The 22,735-nt window shown below is 36.8% G+C and overlaps 1 protein-coding gene across 3 annotated transcripts in view; it reads left to right on the plus strand.

Moving 5' to 3' along the window:
* SLC25A26 (solute carrier family 25 member 26) overlaps positions 1-22,735 on the plus strand; it is a 155,834-nt gene that overhangs the window by 10,527 nt on the left and 122,572 nt on the right. For all 3 annotated transcript variants that reach the window (XR_010024847.1, XM_063113333.1, XM_063113334.1), the window contains exons 2-3: positions 1,677-1,833; positions 7,685-7,794. Coding sequence is in view for 2 of the 3 variants with exons in the window: in XM_063113333.1 (XP_062969403.1) it covers positions 1,677-1,833; positions 7,685-7,794 (267 nt within the window). In the remaining variant the exon portion in view is untranslated. The remainder of the gene's footprint in view (positions 1-1,676; positions 1,834-7,684; positions 7,795-22,735) is intronic.

Here is a 22,735-nt window from a genome sequence, read left to right on the forward strand (position 1 = left end):
ATTCAAAAGACAGGGAAAATTAGCAATTGAGTTAAAAAATTACTCTGTAGGAAACATTGAGAATTTCCTCTTTATAGTTCTTCCATATGCTTCTGTAAAATGGTTTTGATTCACCTCTTTAAATGATGCCTTTAGATCTTGTGTATTGTCCTTTCTTTGATGCTGTCTTTGTGGTCATATTTTCTGCATTTCTTTTTTTTTTGACTAAGGTGTAACCAGTTTAAAAATATTCTGCATATGCTTCACTGTCATCATACAAATTTAGTTTTTAATCAGTTTTTAAAGTGCAGTTTCTCTAAAGCAACATGGTATCTCTTGGGAGATGACTAGTTTGGGTCAGGTTTTAATTTTCTCTAGGAATTTAGCTGTTTTTGTAAATTCATCTATTCACTTAATTTAAAAATTATCAAGAAATTAAAAAATGTATACAAACTAGAATACTATGTGGACTTAAATGTGTGATTCTTAAAATACAGATCTAGGTTCATAAGGACCATTAGCTGTTTCGAAGTGCAAGTCTCAAAAAAAAAAAAAAAAAGTGCAGGTTAACTACTTATTAGTTTAAAAGACTAAAATATAACATTTGGTCTGATATGGAAAGATGACGAAGATAAATTGCCAAATGAAAGAAACAAGTGCAGAACAGTACATATTTGTTAGGTCGGCAAGACAAACAGAATAAGACTCTGAGCCAAACGTTATCAAGCAAGGGAGTTTACTCCAGCAAACCTGGAGGGAAACTGAAAGGTCAGTTTCCACCCTTGAACAGACTAGCAGAGGCTTTATAGGGTTTGTCTGGGAGGAGGTTGGGCAACCATTTTGAGCACTCAGCATTTTGTAAAGGCTTTGAAGGTTTTTTTTTGTTTCATATAAGATGTTTTCATTGGAATGGAACGCACCAGCCTGAGAGAAAGGGAGGAGGTAGGGGGACAGGGTGAGTTATACCAGACGTTCTTATAAGAACATACTGGCCTTGAGGGAAAGGGAGAGGGTAGGGTGATAGGTTGAGGGAATAGCAGGTGTTCTTACGTTAAGCTGACTGTGAGGCCTAATAAAGTTGTATACCATCACTTATTTTATTAAAAAAAGGAAAATGAGTTGTATGATCATATTTGCTTTTTTTTTTTTTTTTTTTTTCCTTTCTTGTTTTTGGAGGGTGAACAGTATGGAGATCTGCACACTTGACCTTGGCATTATCAATACTATGCGCTAACCAACTGAGCTAACGGGCTAGCCCTAAAGTAACTTTGGAAGGGTGCAAAAAGAAACCAAAAAAAAGTGGTTACATGAGTTATTAGGAACAGGGATGGGAAGGAGACTTTGAACTCTTTATTTTTAGTGAGTTGTTTTTTGTTATTGGCTTTTAAAAACTTTTTTGATCCATGTGAATATATTTAAAATGAATTTAAAATTTATTTAAAAAGTAAAATTTATTTAAAAATTCATTTAAAAAGAAAATTTATAATTTGAAAATACAGCATAATAATGGTTATTTTCCCAGGAAAATCCTAGATTTAGGTACAAGGTCCTTTGACTATGCCAATGAAGTCATGGACTAAAAGCTACAAGAAGTGTGATTTAAAGACTATCTTCTTCCTTTCCCTGCCCCCAAATGGCAGAGAGCTTACTTTATTTTAACCTTTTTCTCTTTTTCTCCCTTTTCTTTTTTTTAAAAGGCTGGTGGTGTAGCTGGTATCTCTGTTGACTTGATATTATTTCCTCTGGATACCATTAAAACCAGGCTGCAGAGTCCCCAAGGATTTAAAAAGGCTGGTGGTTTTTATGGAATATATGCTGGTGTTCCTTCTGCTGCTGTTGGATCCTTTCCTAATGGTAAAAATTATATTGATATTCTCACTGCTCTAAAGCCAAAATAATGGGATTTATTTTCAGAATGGCATGTGGTCTTAACCCACATAGAATTCCTTGTGTGTTGTAGCTTATCTTCTGAATTTTTCTGTTTGTTAATCCATTATTTTTGAATCAGCTAGTGCTGTAGATTCCATTCCAGTATATTTGTAATAGAAAAAAAATAACAATCTTTCAAAAATGGTTTTTGTTGTTGTTAAAATCCCCAGTTAGAATATATATATATATATATATATATACATATATATATTATTATTATTTTTTTTTAAATTTTATTTTGTCGATATACATTGTGGTTGATTATTGTTGCCCCTTACCAAAACCTCCCTCCCTCCTCCTTCTCCTCCCCCCCCCAACAATGTCCTTTCTGTTTGCTTGTCGTATCAACTTCAAGTAATTGTGTTTGTTATATATCTTCTTCCCCTCCCCCCCCCGGTTTTTTTTGTGTGTGTGCCTGTGTGTGTGTGAATTTATATATTAATTTTTAGCTCCCACCAATAAGTGAGAACATGTGGTATTTCTCTTTCTGTGCCTGACTTGTTTCACTTAATATAATTCTCTCAAGGTCCATCCATGTTCTTGCAAATGGCAGTATTTCATTCATTTTTATAGCTGAGTAGTATTCCATTGTGTAGATGTACCACATTTTCCATATCCACTCATCCGATGATGGACATTTGGGCTGGTTCCAACTCTTGGCTATTGTAAAGAGTGCTGCAATGAACATTGGGGAACAGGTATACCTTCAACTTGATGATTTCCATTCCTCTGGGTATATTCCCAACAGTGGGATAGCTGGGTCGTATGGTAGATCTATCTGCAATTGTTTGAAGAACCTCCATACCATTTTCCATAGAGGCTGCACCATTTTGCAGTCCCACCAACAATGTATGAGAGTTCCTTTTTCTCCACAACCTCGCCAGCATTTATCGTTCAGAGTCTTTTGGATTTTAGCCATCCTAACTGGGGTTAGATGGTATCACAGTGTGGTTTTGATTTGCATTTCCTGGATGCTGAGTGATGTTGAGCATTTTTTCATATGTCTGTTGGCCATTTGTATATCTTCCTTAGAGAAATGCCTACTTAGCTCTTTTGCCCATTTTTAAATTGGGTTGCTTGTTTTTTTCTTGTAAAGTTGTTTGAGTTCCTTGTATATTCTGGATATTAATCCTTTGTCAGATGTATATTTTGCAAATATTTTCTCCCACTCTGTTAGTTGTCTTTTAACTCTGTTAATTGTTTCTTTTGCTGTGCAGAAGCTTTTTAGTTTGATATAATCCCATTTGTTTATTTTTCCTTTGGTTGCCCGTGCTTTTGGGGTCGTATTCATGAAATCTGTGTCCAGTCCTATTTCCTGAAGTGTTTCTCCTATGTTTTCTTTAAGAAGTTTTATTGTTTCAGGGTGTATATTTAAATCCTTAATCCATTTTCAGATGATTTTAGTATATGGTGAGAGGTATGGGTCTAGTTTCATTCTCCTGCATATGGATATCCAGTTATCCCAGCACCATTTGCTGAAGAGGCAGTCCCTTCCCCAGTGTATAGGTTTGGTGCCTTTGTCAAAGATCAGATGGCAGTAAGTGTGTGGGTTGATTTCTGGATTCTCTATTCTATTCCATTGATCAGTGTGTCTGTTTTTATGCCAGTACCATACTGTTTTGGTTATTATAGCTTTGTAGTATAGCTTAAAGTCAGGTAGTGTTATGCCTCCAGCTTTATTTCTTTTGCTCAGCATTGCTTTGGCTACGTGTGGTCTTTTATTATTCCATACAAATGTCTGGATAGTTCTTTCCATTTCTGAGAAAAATGTCTTTGGAATTTTGATGGGGATTGCATTGAATTTGCATATCACTTTGGGTAGTATGGACATTTTCACTATGTTGATTCTTCCAATCCAAGAGCATGGGATATCTTTCCATCTTCTTGTATCCTCTCTAATTTCTCTCAGCAGTGGTTTGTAGTTCTCATTATAGAGATTTTTCACCTCCTTGGTTAACTCAATTCCTAAGTATTTTATTTTTTTGGTGGCTATTGTAAATGGGCAGGCTTTCTTGATTTCTCTTTCTGCATGTTCACTATTGGAGAAAAGAAATGCTACTGATTTTTGTGTGTTGATTTTGTATCCTGCTACTGTGCTGAAATCATTTATCAATTCCAAGAGTTTTTTTGTAGAGGTTTTAGGCTGTTCGATATATAGGATCATGTCATCTGCAAACAGGGACAGTTTGACTTCATCCTTTCCAATCTGGATGCCCTTTATTTCCTTCTCTTCTCCGATTGCTCTGGCTAGTACTTCCAACACTATGTTGAATAGGAGTGGTGAGAATGGGCATCCTTGTCTAGTTCCTGTTCTTAAAGGAAAAGCTTTCAGCTTTTCCCCATTCAGGATGATATTGGCAGTGGGTTTGTCCCCAGTTAGAATATTTTAACATTGATTGTGATTCCTTAAAGCCGTGGGTCTCAGCCTTAACTGTGTATTGGAATCTCCTGGGAAGCTTTAAATACTGATGCCTGTATCTCACTCCTAGAAATTTAATGGGTCTTGGCTTTGCACGGGTATCAGGGGTTTTAATAGCTTCCCAGGTGATTCCAGTGTGAAGGTACGTTTGATAACCACTGCCGTGAAGAGTCTTGTGGAGCTGGTGAGCTAACTAAATTGCTATTAGATGATCTAAGTTTCTCACTAACTTCCTCCTGGATCCTCTCCTTTTGTTGTCTTTTGGTTCTGAAATCATGGTATGTGATTTATGGCCATGTTATTTCTATAATCTGTATGATATGTTTTATTTAATCCAATTCTTGATATGCTTTTTTTTTTAGATACTGTAAAGCTAGGGCTAGGGCTAACAGACCCCTCGAGCCCGTTGTACAGACTGGGTCACAAACCCTTCACACGCAGGTCTATGAGTTAGGTAATAGGAAAAGGTCCTGGGAGCCATGGGTAAAAAATTGACAGGTTTTATTCAGAGCTAGGAGCAGCCACCCTTGTGGCTTCCCGGAGCGTCCCTAGAAGCACCGTATATCAGAGCCGTTAGTCCTTTATACTTAAGTCCATAACCCAGGACACCTGGGTGCACATACACAATTACATCAGACAATAACCAAGGAACGCCTGGGCACACATGAATATTTATATCAAATGGTCGGCAAGATTCTGAACATCTGAGGGGCCTTGACCATTTTCCTGTATTTTCCCAACAGATACTTATTTTAATTATTATTCACTGATGGATGTTTCTAGTGGCACTCAGAAGTAAACTAAACCAACAAACAAAAAATCACTCCACACAAAACACACCTATAAATCCACTACTCTAGTAGTTTCTTAAATTCTGGGGTTTGCTTTCTTTTTTCTTGGAATAATTCATGAGAAATTCTTTTTCTTATGTTAACCTGACATTTAAAAACCCAATCTGTGAGCACAGCATTGACATAGAGATTTGTAGTGCAAAGAGAAAAATAGTGTTTTTTAGTCCTTTTGTTTTTCTCTTCCTTTCCTCCCCCTCCTCAGTAGTTCTTCAAACAGCGAACTGTTTTGGAGTTATCCTTGCATTTTTGTATGTCTTAATACTTTGAGTGATTGATTATAATAAGTTATTATTGAGCATCCACTCCATCCCAAGCATAGTTCTAAGTGTGGAAGAAGCACATGGGTTCCTAAATTTGTCCGCATTGGAATCACCTGGTCACTGAAGTGCTTAAACAAATACTGATATCTATGGCTCACCTCTGGAGATTGTGATTTAATTGGTGTCAGGTGTTCTCCTTGTTGGAGGTTATAAAAAAATCCTAAGGTGATTCTAATATGCAGATGAGTTTGAAAACCTCTGAAATAGGGAATTTCAAAAGAATGTGTCACTAATTCTCTACCCTATGGTCACCAGTTTTTATGGTGTCTCCTTAATTTAGAGTTATTGTTCTAAAGATCCTTTTCTTTTACATATTGCATGTAAGTATTATCGTGGGTAGGTCTGTTATTAGCTGTATTGTATTATAGGGTACATGGTGCTCTCATCGAGATCACAGAACTATTTAACATTCTTCACACAGGAGTTTATGTACAGAATGTGGTTTTGAATTTGTGTGTGTGTGTGGGAAAGTGGTGTTCTTCTTGGTTTGTTTTGCCTTCCACAAAACTTGAGTGAATGGGTGATGCTGGAGAAGACATCAAAGCATCAGAGTTTCAGAAATGGCCTTATTGACTTTCTGCAAATTTTGGATGAATTGAACTTTTGTGTGCAGTGTGTTTTTATCTTTTGCTGTTGGATAAGGTACTATTCTGAGTAGAGAACATCACTGTTCACCAGTGGCTGTAGACTTTTTGTGAATGTATTTTGCAGGGCTGAGGGTTCGGGCTAGATGGGGACTGAAGATCAAAAGAGGAGGAAAGACCCTTATTTAGGAGTCTATTTAGAGGGGAATGTAGACAAAGCATAGTTGTGTGTTTTTTTTTTTTTTTTTTTTTTTTTTAGTAAGAGCTACAAGAGACTGTAGTAATCAGATAGCCCAATTCCTCTTCTTTGCTTAACTTACTCAGAGCCTCTCAGAGTCTTATTGTGTGCTCATTTCCAAGTAGTAGAGGCCTTCTTGGATGCCACTTGGGGGAGATCGGGGGCAAGGGGGGAGATTTTGGAACTTACATTCCTAAAGGACTGTGTATATTACAAAGGAAGTCATAAACTCAGACAAGGTTGAGGTGATTGACCATGAAACCTAGGAACTTTTTGCACTTTCTCCCTTTTCCCCAGAGGTGGGGGGGAGAGGGGTGGCATACATATCTGCAGAACTTACAGCTGAGTGTGATTAAAGGTATTATAGCTGCACATTCAGTGAGTGGGCCTAAGTGGGAAAAGCCATGTGAAGAACCACAAATGGGAATAGACCTGTGTTAACTACATAAAACTGCTTGAATTGGTCATTACTCATCTGTGGACAGAGTGCCTCCTCATTGGCCTGGTGTATATTTGTTAGCATCCTGAGGATCCTTTCTTTAAAAGTGTGTTGACTTTGGAGAACTTTGGAAAACTGATTTTCACTATCAAGTTGTTTTCTTGACTATTTCAGACTTTACTGTGACATGTTCAAATGTCCTTCAGAAGGTGAATTTGTCATTCCTTTATCTTTTGTACCTTATCTTTTATGGAAGTGATAAACATCGTTTGATTAACAGTACATAGCAAGTTTTAAAGCCCTCATGTGTATCTATGATTAGTTGATGGTGATAGGGGTAGCTTTTTAGAGATTTTTATTTACAGTTTTAATTGAATAGTTTTTTTTTTTTTCTTTCTTGGTGTAAAGGTGAATTGATGTAGTAAGAAGTAGCCATGTTTTTTTTTTTTTTTGGCGGGGGGGGGGGGGGGGGGCGGTTACCAGCAATAAAACATTACAGACAGACATTTTATTTAAGTTAAGGTATATATTTGCAATTTAAACCTGTTTATAAATCAGTGTACCTGATTGTTTTATGACCATGTATACTGATATTTTGGACTATGGAAACCCCTATTCTTTTCCAAAGTTGTCTAAAAAATGTTAAAAAAGTTGTCAGTACAGCGAGGTAAATGCTAGTTTAGCTGTTAGGCTCCCTCAGGGTAGGCATCATGTTTTCTGCAATTTTCTATGTCCAGGGTTGGGCGTATAACATGGTCTCAGTAAATTCTGAAAGAATAAGGGTGGAAAAAAAGATATGTATTTATTATCTTTATCTGTTATCTCATAATTTAATAATTATTGTCATAACTTTTTGAGAAACATTTCTTAGCAGTTTGAATATATATTTAAACTTTGTGAAAGACTGCCTTGTTTTAAATTTCAGCTGCTGCATTTTTTATCACCTATGAATATATGAAATGGTTTCTGCATACTGATTCATCTTCATATTTGGTGCCTGTGAAGCATATGTTGGCTGCCTCTGCTGGAGAAGTGGTAAGTAACAAGTTATGTGTATGAAATACTTCACAAATGCAAATTATGCATATATTTTTGGTACAGATTTTACTTTATTTCATTTTTAAAAACAAGTCTTTTTTAACTATGAAAGTCATAAATCCCAACTAATGTAAATGGATTAAATGTGACAGTTAAAAGATGGAGTTTTAGACAGGATGTAAGAAAAATCTAGCTATGGAGCTATTTACGAGAGAGAGATCTAAAACGTAATTATACAGAAAGAATAAGATTAAAGAGAGGAAAGAAAATATCCACACAGATTTTGGTGGCTTTGTAGTGTGTCAACAGAACTGAGCTGGAGCTACTTTTCCCAGAATTCCCAGGATAGTTTCAGGTTAGGTCAGCCAGAAGAGAAATTTGTATACCATTTGTAAGGTGGGAGTGAAAGTGAAGCAGCAGCTGTGTTTATGCTCACAAGATTGGGGTAGGGTCAGGCACTGTTGCAGCTCACACACTGATCTTTGCTGGCTCACTGTTGGCCTCTGGCCTCCAGCTCCCACCTGATCTTCTCCATCTTCTCCAAATTCTAGGTCAGGTATGTGGGCTCTGTGGTGAAGGGTGCCAGCTTATACTACAGTTTCTCTCCCACAGGTTTTTGAGAAATACGTAAGGGTTCCTGCTTGTCCTTGTTCTTTCATACTTTATATCTGTCTTTACTTCCTGATTGTCTGTACTCTGATTTCTGTCCCAACACTAGATACAGAAGCAACAGGTTTACATAAACTGCTTAATCAGTTCCTATAATTGCTGGTCAAATGTCTATAATAAATCCCTCTTCTTATCACTCATAGTGGTTTTGCTTCTGTGATGAAATACTAACTGATAGAGAAAAACTAACTGAACTAGAGCTGGTGGAATAATGTTTATACGTGTACTGGGCAAAAAAGTCTTAAGGAAAAAATCAAAGAGACCAGTGCATAATGATACAAACAGTGGTTCTCTGGGGACATGTAATAAGCCTGAACCTGTACTGAATAACATAGTCATAGTCTTAACATATAAAGCAAAAATTGTTAGAATTATAAGGAGAAATGGACAAAACTATAGTCTTAGTTGGAGATATTCACATCTCTCAAAGTATTAAGACCAGGCAGGTATAAACTTAGGCTGTAGAAGAATTGAACAGCACGATGGCAAGATTCGTCTGATGTGTATTTATAGAATTCTGCACCCAGCAATGAAAGAATATATACTTTTTTTCAAGCATACTTGGAATATTAGTAAAAACGGACAACTCAATAGTTCACTAGGCTGGCTTCATTGAATACTGTCTAGGCAATGTCGTACAGATCATTTGGTGTCTGATTATAATGAGGTAAAATTGGAAACAATGATAGAGAGAACCAGTCTATTCTTACCATGGATGTGGAGAACATACTAACTTTTGTAAATAGTTCACAAGTCAAAGAAGAAATCACAGTGTAAGTGATAAAATAGTTTAAACCCCAAAAGAACACAGTTATGGTTTTAAAAAAACCCACAACTAATGCAGAGGAGAAGGGTATAATACAAATAAGTTTCCCCCACACCCTTATTAACCTACCTTTCTCCCTGCCCTTTCTGCTCAATGCTAAGGGACACCTCTATTAACATTATTTTTGTGTATCTACCCAGAAATTGTCTATTTCTTACTAGTGTTATTTTCAAATCACATAGTCTGGTATTTATGTAGTATTATTAAACCCCTAATAGGCAGAGTGCATACCAGGAATGGACAGTAGTGAAGAAAAGGGTCTTAGTTTGTAAGCTTTTTATCAAATAACATTTTTTTTTTTGTTAGAAAAGCAGTGGTATATGTTTATCTGAGAAAACTTGGAATACAAATCAGCCTTTATAACATTTATGTAAAAGACAATTGTGATATATTGAGGTTTTGTTTTCTGTGCCCTCTTTTCCTTTAGAAAATCTGGATGAGAATGTACAAACTGTATTATAATGTAATATTCTTTGCTTGAGGGTGACGTGAATTGGGGGTAAGGAAAAGAGAGACCTTACTAGACAAAAGTAAATATTAACTTTAAGAAGATAATTAAAAAACATAGTTTTATTGACATATAATTCACATACCATACAATTCATTCATTTAAAGTATATTTATTTATTTTGACATTTTATTTTATCAATATTAAATATGGTTGATTATTGTGGTCCATTACTGAAAACTCCCTCCCTCTCCCCCCTCCCTGCCAACAACCTCATGTCTGTTCGCTTGTAACAACTTCAAGGAATTGTGATGGTTGTGTTTTCTTCCCTCCCCCCTGCCCCATTTAATTGTGTTTTTATTTGTTTATTTTTAGCTCACACAAATAAGTGAGAACATGTGGTATTTTCTTTCTGTGCCTGACTTGTTTCACTTAATATAATTTTCTCTAAGCCCATCCATGTTGTTGCAAATGGCAGTATTTCATTCTTTTTTATAACAGGGTAGCATTCCATTGTATATCCACAGATATACCACTGTTTCCTTATCCATTCATCTGATGATGGACATTTGGGCTGGTTCCAACTGTTAGGTATTGTAAATAGTGCTGCAATGAACATTGGAGTACAGGTATACCTTCGACTTGATGATTTCCATTCCTCTGGGTGTATTCCCAGCAGTATGATAGTTGGGTCATATGGTAGATCTATCTGCAGTTGTTTGAGGAACCTCCATACCATTTTCCATAGAGGCTGCACCCTTTTGCAGTCTCACCAACAATGTATGAGAGTTCCTTTTTCTCTGTAACCTCTCCAGCACTTATCATTCTTAGTCTTTTGGATATTAGCCATCCTGATTGCAGTGAGATGGTATCTCAAAGTGGTCTTGATTTGCATTTCCCAAATGCTGAGTGAAGTTGAGCATCTTTTCATGTGTCTGTTGGCCATTCATATATCTTCCTTTGAGAAATGCCTATTCAGCTCCTTTGCCCATTTTTTAATTGGGTTTTTAGGTTTTTGGCTGTAAAGTTGTTTGAGTTCTTTGTATATTCTGGATATTAATCCTTTGATGTATATTTTGCAAATATTTTCTCTCACTCTGTTGTCTTCTCACTCTGTTAATTGTTTATTTTGCTGTGCAGAAGCTTTTTAGTTTGATACAATCCCATTTGTTTATTATTCCTTTGGTTGCCTGTGCTTTGGGGGTTGTATTCATGAAGTCTGTGCCCAGTCCCACTTCCTGATGTGTTTCTCCTGCATTTTCTTTGAGAAGTTTTATTGTTTCAGGGTGTATATTTAATTCTTTAATCCATTTTGAGTTGATTTTGGTATATGGTGAGAGGTATGGGTCTAATTTCATTCTCCTGTGTATAGATATCCAGTTGTCCCAGCACCATTTGCTGAAGAGGCAGTTTCTTCCCCAGTGTATAGCCTTGGTGCCTTTGTCAAAGATCAGATGGCTGTAGGTGTGTGGGTTGATTTCTGGATTCTCTATTCTATTCCATTGATCCATGCTTCTGTTTTTATGCCAGTACCATGCTGTTTTAGTTATTGTAGCTTTGTAGTATAGTTTAAAGTCAGGTAGTGTTATTCCTCCAGCTTTATCTTTTTTTACTCAGAATTGCTTTGGCTATGCGTGGTCTTTTGTTATTCCATATAAATGTCTGGATAGTTTTTTCCATTTCTGAGAAAAATGTCATTGGAATTTTGATGAGGATTGCATTGAATTTGTGTATCACTTTGGGTAATATGGACATTTTCACAATGTTGATTCTTCCAATCCAAGAGCATGGGATATCTTTCCATCTTCTTGGGTCCTCTTTAATTTCTCTCAACAGTGGTTCGTAGATTTCATTATAGAGATTTTTCCCATCCTTGGTTAACTCTATTCCTAAGTATTTTATTTTTTTGGTGGCTATTGTAAATGGCCTAGCTTTCTTGATTTCTCTTTGTGTATGTTCATAATTGGAGAATAGAAATGCTACTGATTTTTGTGTGTTGATTTTGTATCCTGCAACTTTGCTGAAATCATTTATCAACTCCAAGAGTTTTTTTGTAGAGGTTTTAGGCTGTTCGATATATAGAATCATGTCATCTGCAAACAGGGACAGTTTGGTTTTATCTTTTTCAATCTGGATGCCTGTTATTTCCTTCTCTTCTCTGATTGCTCTGACTAGTACTTCCAACACTATGTTGAATAGGAGTGGTGAGAATGGGCATCCTTGTCTAGTTCCTGTTCTTAAAGGAAAAGCTTTCACCTTTTCCCCATTCAGGATGATATTGACAGTGGGTTTATCATATATGGCTTTAATTATGTTGAGATACTTTCTGTCTATACCTAACTTGTAGACAGTCTTTATCATGAAAGAATGTTGAATTTTGTCAAATGCTTTTTCAGCATCTATAGAGAGGATCATATGGTCCTTTGTTTGATCTTATTGATATGGTGTATCACATTTATTGATTTGCATATGTTGAACCAACCTTGCATCCCTGGGATGAATCCCACTTGATCATGGTGTATAATTTTGCATATGTGTTGCTGTATTCTGTTAGCTAGTATTTTATTGAGGATTTTTGCATCTATATTTATCAAGGATATTGGCCTGTAGTTTTCTTTTTTTGTTGTGTCTTTATCTGGTTTTGGTATCAGGGTGATATTTGCTTCATAGAATGAGTTTGGGAGAATGGCCTCTGTTTCAATCTTTTGGAATAGTTTGTAGAGAAGTGGTGTCAATTCCTCTTTGAATGTTTGGTAGAATCCTGCTGTGAACACATCTGGTCCTGGGTTTTTCTTTGTTGGGAGCTTTCTGATAACAGCTTCAATCTCTTTTATTGTTATTGGTCTCTTCAGATTTTCTACATCTTCTTGCTTCAGTTTTGGTAGTTTGTGTGTGTCCAGAAATTTATCCATTTCCTCCAGATTTTCAAATTTGTTGGCATATAGTAATTTATAATAGTCACTAATGATTTCTTGTATTTCAGGTGTATCAGTTGTAATATCACCTTTTCATTTCTAATTTTTTATTTGGGTCTTCTCTCTTCTTCTTTTAGTTAGCCATGCTAATGGTTTGTCAATTTTATTTATCTTTTCAAAAAACTAACTTTTTGATTCATTGATCTTTTGTATTTTTTGGGGGTTTCAATTTCATTAAGTTCTGCTCTGATCTTAATGTTTTCTTTCCATCTGCTAACTTTGGGTTTGGATTGTTCTTGTTTTTCTAGTTCTTTAAGGTGAAGTATTAGATTGTTTACTTGCCATCTTTCCATTCTTCTTAAGTAAGCATTTAATGTGATAAATTTCCCCCTTAGTACTGCTTTTGCAGTATCCCCCTGTTTTTGTATGATGTATCTTTGTTTTCATTAGTTTCAATAAATTTTTTGATTTCCTGTTTGATTTCTTCTTGGACCTATACGTCATTGAGAAGAATGCTGTTTAATTTCCATGTGTTTGTATAGTTTCCAGAATTTCATTTGTTATTGATTTCTAACCACTGTGATCTGAAAAAAATACATGGGATAATTCCTATTTTTTTGAATTTGTTGAGACTTGATTTGTGACCTCGTATGTGATCTATCCTGGAGAATGATCCATGTGCTTATGAGAAAAATGACTATTCTGAGGTTGTTGGATGGAATGTTCTGTAGCTATCTGCTAAGTCCTGTTGGTGTAGAGTGTTGTTTAGATCTTGTGTTTCTCTGCTGATTCTTTGCCTAGATTATCTGTCCGATATTGATAGTGGGGTGTTCAGGTCCCCTGCTATTATGGTGTTAGTGTCTGTTTCCTTCTTTAGGTCTAATAGAGTTTGCTTTATAAATGTGGCTGCTCTGACATTGGGTGTGTATATATTTATGATTGTTATGTCTTCTTGATAGATAAATCCTTTTATCATTATGTAGTGGCCCTCTTTATCTCTTTTTATGGTTTTTAGTTTAAAGTCTATTTTATCAGATATAAGAATAGCTACTCCGGCTCGTTTTTCATTTCTATTTGCATGGTATATCTTTTTCCATCTGTTCACTCTTGGTCTGTGTGTGTCTTTATAGGTGAGGTGAGTCTCTTGAAGGCAGCATATAGTTTGGTCCACCTTTTTAATCCAGTCAGCCAGTCTGTGTCTTTTGATTGGGGAATTTAAGCCTTTTACATTAAGAGTTGTTATTGAAAAGTGTTGATTTACTCCTAGCATTTTATTGATTTTTGTTTGGATGTCTTAAGTGTCTTTTGCTCCTTACTTTCTGATTTACTGTTTTTCTTCTGTATTTGTTGGTTTCTTGGGTAGTAGATAAACTTTTTTTGTCTCTTCATTGTTACCATTTTTATTTTACTAGTGGGTTTTGATTTTTCTTGAGTTTTTATGGCAGTGGTAGTTATTTTTTAGGTATCAAACCCAGTACTCCCTTGAGAATTTCTTGTAAGGGTGATCATGTGGCAGTGAACTCCCACAGTTTTTGTCTGAGAAATATACTATTTGCCCTTCATTTTGGAAGGATAGCCTTGTGGGGTAAAGTATTCTTCGGTGGCAATCTCTGTCTTTTAGTATTTTGTCTATGTCATCCCATTCCTTTCTGGCTTTTAGGGTTTGTGATGAAAAGTCTGATGTTAGTCTGATTGCGGCTCCCTTATAGGTGACTCAATGCTTCTCTCTTGCAGCTTTTAAGATTCTCTCTTTGTCTTTGAGTTTTGCCAATTTGACTATAACATGTCTTAGAGAAGACCTTCTTGGGTTGAATATGTTTGGGGATCTTTGAGCTTTCTGAATCTGAAGATCCATGTCTTTTCCTATACCTGGGAAGTTTTCTGCCACTATTTTGTTGAATATGTTTTCAGTGCAATCTCCTTTTTGCTCCCCTTCTGGAATACCCATGACTCGGATATTTGAGCGCTTAAGGTTGTCTGATATCTCTCTTATATCTCTCTTAGATTTTCTTCAATATTTTAAATTCTTTTTTCTTTTTTTTTTTTGTCTGTCTGTGTTATTTCAAACAGCCAATCTTCAAGATCAGAAGTTCTCTCTTCTGCTTCTGCAAGCCTACTGGTTAAACTGTTGTGTTTTTTATTTCATTGAATGAATTCTTCAGCTCAGCAAGCTCTGCTACATTCTTTTTCAGGGCATTGATTTCCTTGTACGTTTCTTCTTTCAGCTCCTTTATACTTTTCCTTGTTTCATTGTGTTGTCTAGCTGAGTTTTCTTACATCTCATTTAGTTTCCTTAGAATTATTGCTCGAAATTCCTTGTCAGTCATTTCAAGGGCTTCTTGTTCTATGGGATCTAGAGCTTGAGCGTTATTATGCTTTGGTGGTGTACTTTGTTGATTTTTCATATTTTTGGTATTTTTCCTTTGGTGTTTAGTCATTGTGGCATGGGATTTCACAATCCTCTTGTTCAACACTATTGCTCGTTAGGATCCTGCCAGGATTGCCAATTTGGCATGGCTGCCTCAGTGCCTGTGGGCCGAAGGTTTGAGCCTGTCTGCGCCATGGGGATTGGATTGGGCTGAGAGTCCAGCAGCGATGCCTACCTGATCCCATGTGGGCACCTCAGGACATGTGGTTGTTGCGGTTCTCGGGCCTGTCCAGCGAGGCCCCTCTGGTCGGCATGCACTCGCCTGGGCTGGGGGTGGGGTCTGGTGGTGGCGGTGCCTACCTGCTCGGTCGCACTTTTGCCTCAGGGTGCATGGTCACTGCGGGTCACGGGCCTCTCCTGGGGTGCCCCTCTGGTCAGTGTACACTTGCCCAGGGTTGGGGTAGGGTCTCGTAGCCCATTTAAGGTATATTTAGTATATTCACGGAGTTGTGCAATCATTGCCAGGGACAATTTCAGAACATTTTCATCACTACAGAAAGAATTCTCATGTCTATTAGTAGTCACTCCCCATTTTGCCCCGACCTCCCCACCCCTAGGCAACCACTAGTCTACTTTCTGCCTTTATGGATTTGCCTATTTTGGACATTTCATGTAAATGGAATCATACAGTATGTGGTCTTTTGTGACTGGCTTCTTTCAATTAGCATAAATGTTTTCCAGGTTTATCCACGTTGTAGCATTTATCAGTACTTTGTTTTTTTTATTGATAAATATTCCGTTGTATAGATATAGCATGTTTTATTTATCCACTCATCAGTTGATAGAAAGTTGTATCCACTTTTTGGCTATTTTGAATAATGCTGCTATGAATATTCATGTATAAGTTTTTGTATGAGCAAATGTTTTTGCTTATCTTGGGTATATGTGTAGGAATAGAATTGCTGGTCATTTTGTAACTATATGTTTAAGCTTTTGAGGAACAGGCCAGACTGTTTTGCAAAGCAGCTACGCCATTTTACATTCCCACTAGCCTTATATAAGGGTTCCAGTTTTTCCACATCCTCTTCACCACTTGTTATCTTTTTTTTTTTAATGCTACTTCAATGTAATATGTGTCTTCTTAATTATTGACTCCTCGTAACTGTTCATTGCTGTCTTCTGGTTTTGATTTGCATTTTCCTCAGGCTAATGATTTCAAGTATCTTTTCATGTGCTTATTGGTCATTTGCATATCTTCCCTGGAGAAATATTTATTTAGATACTTTGCTGCTTTTAAAATTGCATTGTCTTTTTGTTATTGAGTTGCAGGAGTTCTTTGTACATTCAAGATACAAGTCCCTTATCAGATATATGATTTGCAAAATTTTTCACCTATGCTGTGCACTGTCTTTCCACTTTCAAAGTGTGCTCTGAAGCACAAGTTTTTAATTTTGATGATGTCCATTTTCTCTATTTTATCTTTTGTTGATTGTGCTTTTGGCATAATATTTTTTTTTTTTTTTGACAGGAGGAAAAAATGGCATTTAAGCATGCAACGCACATACACATGGGAGAATTCAGTGATGAGTAACTCAAAGGGATGGTTAAATTTTGGGGCTTATATACCATCTAATAGATGAAGGGGAGGGAGAGACAGGCACTTATGGGAAAACAGATGACTTCTTGGAAAGATAAATGGGTTTTCAGAACAAACAGGAAGTAAGACAGCTTGTGATGTTGGTCCATACAGGTATGAGTGGTCTTTTCCCCTCCTTCAGGGCTTTACCTCCCCTGGAAAAGTGATTTGGGGTAGGTTGTGATCATGTTTTCCATTCTGGGAGTAGATCTGCCCTGAAAAGGGATTTATGGCAAACTTATTTTGCAGAAATTTTTAGTTAGATAAGTGAAGCTCTGAGAAAGCCTTTTTCTGCATCTGTTGAATCTCAAATGTCTTCGGCTTAAAATAATCTTTACAACAACTCTGGGTTCTGAGTGCATCCTCACAAAAGGCTTTGAGAGCAACTTCTCTGTAGTTTCCCAGGGAAGGAGTAGTTCTGCCTCAAGACTGCAGTATTGACACTGGCCTAAGTTCTGAGCCTCTAGCCTACTGTTCTGCCCTTACCCATTTCAGACTTGTCAGCCCCTACAACTACCTGAGCCAATTCCTTAAAATAAAACTCTTGCTACATGTATACTGTATGCATAAAACCTCCTATTGGTTCTGTTTTCTGGAAAACCCTGAAAGATTCACATTGTCACTATGCTTCATCCAGGATCTTATCATCTGATATTTGTACAGTTGGAAACGTAATTGGTCTTTCTATTTGAAGCACTTCCCTGTTCCAGACAATCTTACAAATCAACTCCAAGTTTGTCTTCCTTCAGTTGCTCCCCCAAACCTTCCCTCCAAGGTCCCCCTTTTCCGACAAGTCTTCTTTTACTGCTGGAATTAGTTTCCTGTTGCTGCTTTTCGGGCTTCCAGTGACCACCTGTATTCCTTGGCCCCTTCCTCCATTTTCAAGCACATCACTTTGATCTCTGCTCCTGTTGTCATCACATGGCCTGCTCTCTTTCCTCTGGTATCATATCTAAGAAACCATTGCCCAATCCAAGGTCATGAAAATATGTACACCTATGTTCTCTTATAAGAGTTTTAGGTCTTTGATCCATTTGAATTAATTTTTTTGTATGGTATGAGATAGTGGTCTAACTTCATTCTTTTGCATGTACAGATATGTGTATATTCATAAATTCAGTATTTGGTTTACATTTTCTAATATGTTGCTGAGAGCATGCAACAAATAAAGAATTTGGCCACTTATTTCATTTCACATGTGGCCATCTTGCCTGAAAGCTGGTTTGCCACGTTGAAGGACAGGCCTTCTTCAATCTATAAACTTTCTGTCCCTAAGAATTACAAAGAACATATAAAGTGATATGGTAAGGTAGGGCAAATAGTAGCTGTTAGATTTCTCATGTTGATGATGTATCTTTTCATTTGTAGGAAATACAGTATATTCTAATACTTTTAATATCTGTAACTAATATTTTTTAAAAAATTAGAGCATTTTTAATGTAATTAATATTCTGTGTGGGGACCATTGGGCATGGGAGGTGCGTTAGGTAGACATTAGAATTAGGGAACAAGTATCTATGAGTCTTGAGATAGACAGTTCTAGGACATTCTTATCTTTATTGTGTCTCTTAGGGGGTCCGTGGTCCCTTAGGTGGTAAGGCCTAATGTCAAACACCTGTTTATATGTTCTGTGATTCCTGGATCAGTAGTAGATACATAGATTGAGGACTTCACACACGAAACATTTAATGTTGACTTTTAATTGATTTTATATTCAATTATAGTTTAGTATGCTTAAAAGTTTGCCAAATCTATGAATTTTGTGAAAATGTTGGTTCTGATGCTCTCATAATCTTTGAACTTTCTTTGAAAACTTCCTGAAGCCATTCAGTATCATTTTTCTCGATAAATCCTTGAGAAATATACATATTACCGCCTTCTTGTTTAGTAACTTGTTTCAGTTTCACAGAACAGAAACTTTTGGTTTCAGATTCATGCAAGTGTAGTTGCTAAAAATAAGAGAAAGAAGCAGGTGAATTTAGAGGAAATAAATTTTCATATGTAGAATAAAAAGGAATAGAAAACAAAAACATTCATAGCTGTCAATGGCCAGAGATGTATAAAAATGTAGAGACAGTAAGAAATAGTTGGGTGCAGTCATTGTTCTGTAACACATTTGCTTTGATATAAGATTGTTATGTTGCAAACAGATTCCTTAGAAATAATAACATATTTTGTTGGTATTGAATATATCCACAGTTACTTGTTGTAGTGACTATGAAAGAAACTCAGAAACAAAAGAACACTGCCAAAATAATAACCATTCCCTGTAACAGCAGCTTGATTAAAACTTAATGATGAATCAATAAAAGTATAATTACAGCCTTCTACCTTGTGTTTTCAATTTGGAATATAGTAAAATCGATCAAATAAGATTTAATATGTAACAAGAAGCAAGAAGAGTCCCATTTGTGCTATTTTTATTAGGAAGTTTGCTGTACCAAATCTCTAAATCCCTACCTCAGTTATTTTACAGCTCAGTTTTCATCACACACAGAAAAAGCCCCGTGAGAAGTAGAATCTGTAATTAGATAAAAGGTTGGGACAAGTTTAACATTACAGATGCTGTAACATTAGAGTGGTAGTGATTTTTTTTTTTAAGGTTTTAAGATTTGACTTTTCTTGCATCTTATCCTATTTTTGGCTTAGTTCACGTTTTCAGAAATGAAAGAACCTTAAAATTTCTTGGCAGCCAAAAGCAGCCACTGTGAATTTAATGTATGTGCATGTGTGATGTATAGATGTCCTCACACACACAGATGCTGGTAGATTGTCCTTTTCAGGTGTCCTTTTCAATCCCATTCTCACTTGAGTTTGAGAAAGCTAGGAAATAAATTATGTCATGTTTTGTAAATGCTTTTTTGAAAGCCTCTAACAGAACTTCTCCAAGCATGGCCCAAGGAGCACCTATTTTAGAATCAATTGCCTGGGCAGCTGGTTACAAATGAAGATTTTTGGAGATGGAATGTGGGGACTGGCAATTTTAAAGAAGATTACTAGATGATTCTGCTCCCTACTGATATTTAAGTAGTACTGATGTAGGATTATCAAAAATCTTAATTTACTCCCCAGTAGTAATTATTTTTACCCAATTGACTGAGCAGTCCCCTACATAAGAATATTTTAGTAGGTGTTGAACACCAGAAGAGCTACACGCAGATGAAACGTCATTCCTTTTGTTCTCCTCAGAGTGACATATTTTAGATGTACTAAACTCCCTAGTTTAATAAACTAGTTATTTTTGAGTGTGGCATGTACTTAGACATGTAGATTTGATTTTTACTGAAGGTAGAGTCAGTGTTGTAGCCTGCTCTAAAGTTGTTTTCAAGGCCCATGCTGTTGTAGAGCCTTGTAGGTGAAGGCAACTTGCATTATGGTTTAGCTCCTCTAGTAACTAACAATGCCAGTGGACCTACTCTGTACTGCAGCCTATTTGGGGGTGTTGGACATCAGCATATGGGTTAAGCATGTCATTTCTATTGAGCTTTCCCACTGAATGGGCTACTTACAGGATTAGATGCATGGATGCTGTGAGGTGTGTTAGCTACAAAGCACAGTGCACCTGTTATTGTGTTTTCCCTAATGGGGATTTAAGCTATTTTGTTTATGCTGTTAATATCATGTTTTATAAATGAATATGTAATGTTCTTCATGATCTTTACTGGCCTTTTCAAAGAAGAACCACTGAGCAAGATAATAGAAGAAAGGTTGACAGCTTTCGAAATGATTGTATCTTTTGAATTAATCATGACAGTTTTTGAAATATTCATATATTAATAGAGATTAACTCTGATTTACAATTGTAATATTTTGTCAAACCCTTGCACAATGTATAATTGAGTTGTGGGGGATGGGTTGAGTAGAAAATAAAACGGTTGCTCCTGGGCACAGTGAAGTCTAGTTATTAGATTGGAAGGAAGCTCACAGTAATGATGTAGATGGAAGTGGCTTGTGTATAAAGATGAATGGAGGCAGAATTGTATGGGTGTTACCAGGAAATTTGTTGTGCAGTTAGAAGCTGAAGCAGAAATACCCGATCACACTCAAGCACCTTTTCTTTTGGTGGCTGGCTGGAACAGGGATCTGAACCTTGGTGTTATAACACTGCGCTCTAACCAGCTGAGCTTTTTCTTTTTCTTTCTTTTCCATGCACCTTTCTTTTTGATGCATCTCAGCACATGCCTGTGCTAAGGGAGGTTTTATCCTGTTTTCCTGTTTGTGTAAATACGTAAGTCAGGCAACCATTTAAATTCCTTCTTAGGAATCTTAAACCATAAGAATTATACAAAAAATTTCCTCAACAATAAGAGACAACCTGTTTTTCATTGCCATCCTTTAAGCCCTTTTAAAAAAGTATTTGCTCACTTGGACCTCTCTGACTCCTTTTTTTATAGGCTGCTTTTGTTCAGTTCATCTTAGTTTCCTCTACTACTTTTGTTGTGCTTACCTGACAGTGTGGATTTAAATCTGAAGTCCTTAATATGTTCTAGGCATGGAGGATAACATGGCAAGGTAAGATACTACCTTTTAGAGGCTTGCCATTGAGAACTGGAGATGGATGTGTAAGCCCATAAGCACGGGCTTAATGAAGTGCTACAGGTATTTTAAGAAAAGGAAGGACAAGGTGGAGTTGAAGGCAAGGTTTGCTTGGTTTTGTCTGGATTGGGCTGGGTGGATAGGTATTGATTCAGGGAAGGTCTTGTAAAATAGCTAATCTTTGAGCTGCATTTTCTTCAACTAATATATGTCTTAAAGTAGATTTTATCATGTGTACTAAGGAGTCCAACAAGATGTTATGAGATACACATGGATAGTCAAGGTTTTATAGTGAAGCAAATTAACATGTCCATCACTCACATAGTTATCCCCCATTTTTCTTTTTGTGGCAAGAGCACCTAAAATCTACTCTTTAAGCAGGAATCTCAAATACAGTACAATTTTATTACCTTGCATCTTAGAATGTGATGGTTTGTTAGGTGGGTGGGTACAAGGTGGGGTATTGGCATTATGAAAAACCCTTGTTATACACCTTCAAGCTCCACGTGGTTGGAGCAGGGGTATGACTGGTTCTCATGGGGTGAGGCAGGGGCTGGAGTTAGAGGGCCTTGCCTGCTATGCTAAGGAGTTTAGCTTTTATCCTTTGAAGGGCTAAGCAATGGGGGAACGTGGATCACTTTGTGATTGTAAGAACATCATCTGACGGCTGTTTGGAGGTGAGGAAACTATTACAGTAATCCTCAGGAGTCATCACCAGAGCCTGGGCAGGGGATGCAGGGGGAGAATTGGCAGAAAAATTCTAGTTCTTTCAAAAGTCCTTCCAGCAACATTCCTTCAAGTGCATTTTTCATCACAGATGCCTTTGTTCGTTTGTTGTGTCTCTGTGTGTTATGCACCTGCTTGAATTCTTCCAGCAGAGTCTACTGAACTAAGTTCAGTAGCACACCATATCTTTCCAGCTGTCCCAGCAATCCTGGCTGAGCTCACAGGCAAAAGGGAAAGAAGGGGAAGGGAGAGAGGGTCAGAAGCAGGAGAAGCTCGGGGCTCGCCCTAGCTCAGTTTTACCTGCGTGTGGTGATGACCCTGCTTGTAGTTATCTATTTATAGTACAAGTATGAATGTGCTGAATAGATTTCTCAGAGTGGCCCTGATAAAGGAGTGTCTTACCCTATCTGCCCCCCAGTTTCCTGATAATCCCCTTTCCTAACATTTTTCCAATTGTTTTCAGTTTTATGGACTTTTTTTTCCCTTTTCCTAATACATTATGCAGCACTAGTTCAGATGGTATTGATTTATGATCAAGGGCAGTGTATTTCATTGATTATATTATTTAGTTTAGTGGGCAAGAGGGAGAAGCTCTGTGTTGGCTTTTATATAAGAGCAGTGTCAGTTTATGGAACACAATTAAATTAAGTTCAGCTTTATAGGGACAATGAATACGATTTTCACATAGAGTGATGAAGTTGAAGAAAATATTTTAAGCCACTAGAGTGTAATTTGGCCAGTTTTTGCCATTACACTGTAAATGGAAAAACCAAATACTTCTCTCAAAGGACCAAACTACTGAAGGAAATTAGGA

Source organism: Cynocephalus volans, chromosome 11, assembly GCF_027409185.1.
Source record: "Cynocephalus volans isolate mCynVol1 chromosome 11, mCynVol1.pri, whole genome shotgun sequence".
In the NCBI taxonomy this organism is placed as follows: Eukaryota; Metazoa; Chordata; class Mammalia; order Dermoptera; family Cynocephalidae; genus Cynocephalus; species Cynocephalus volans.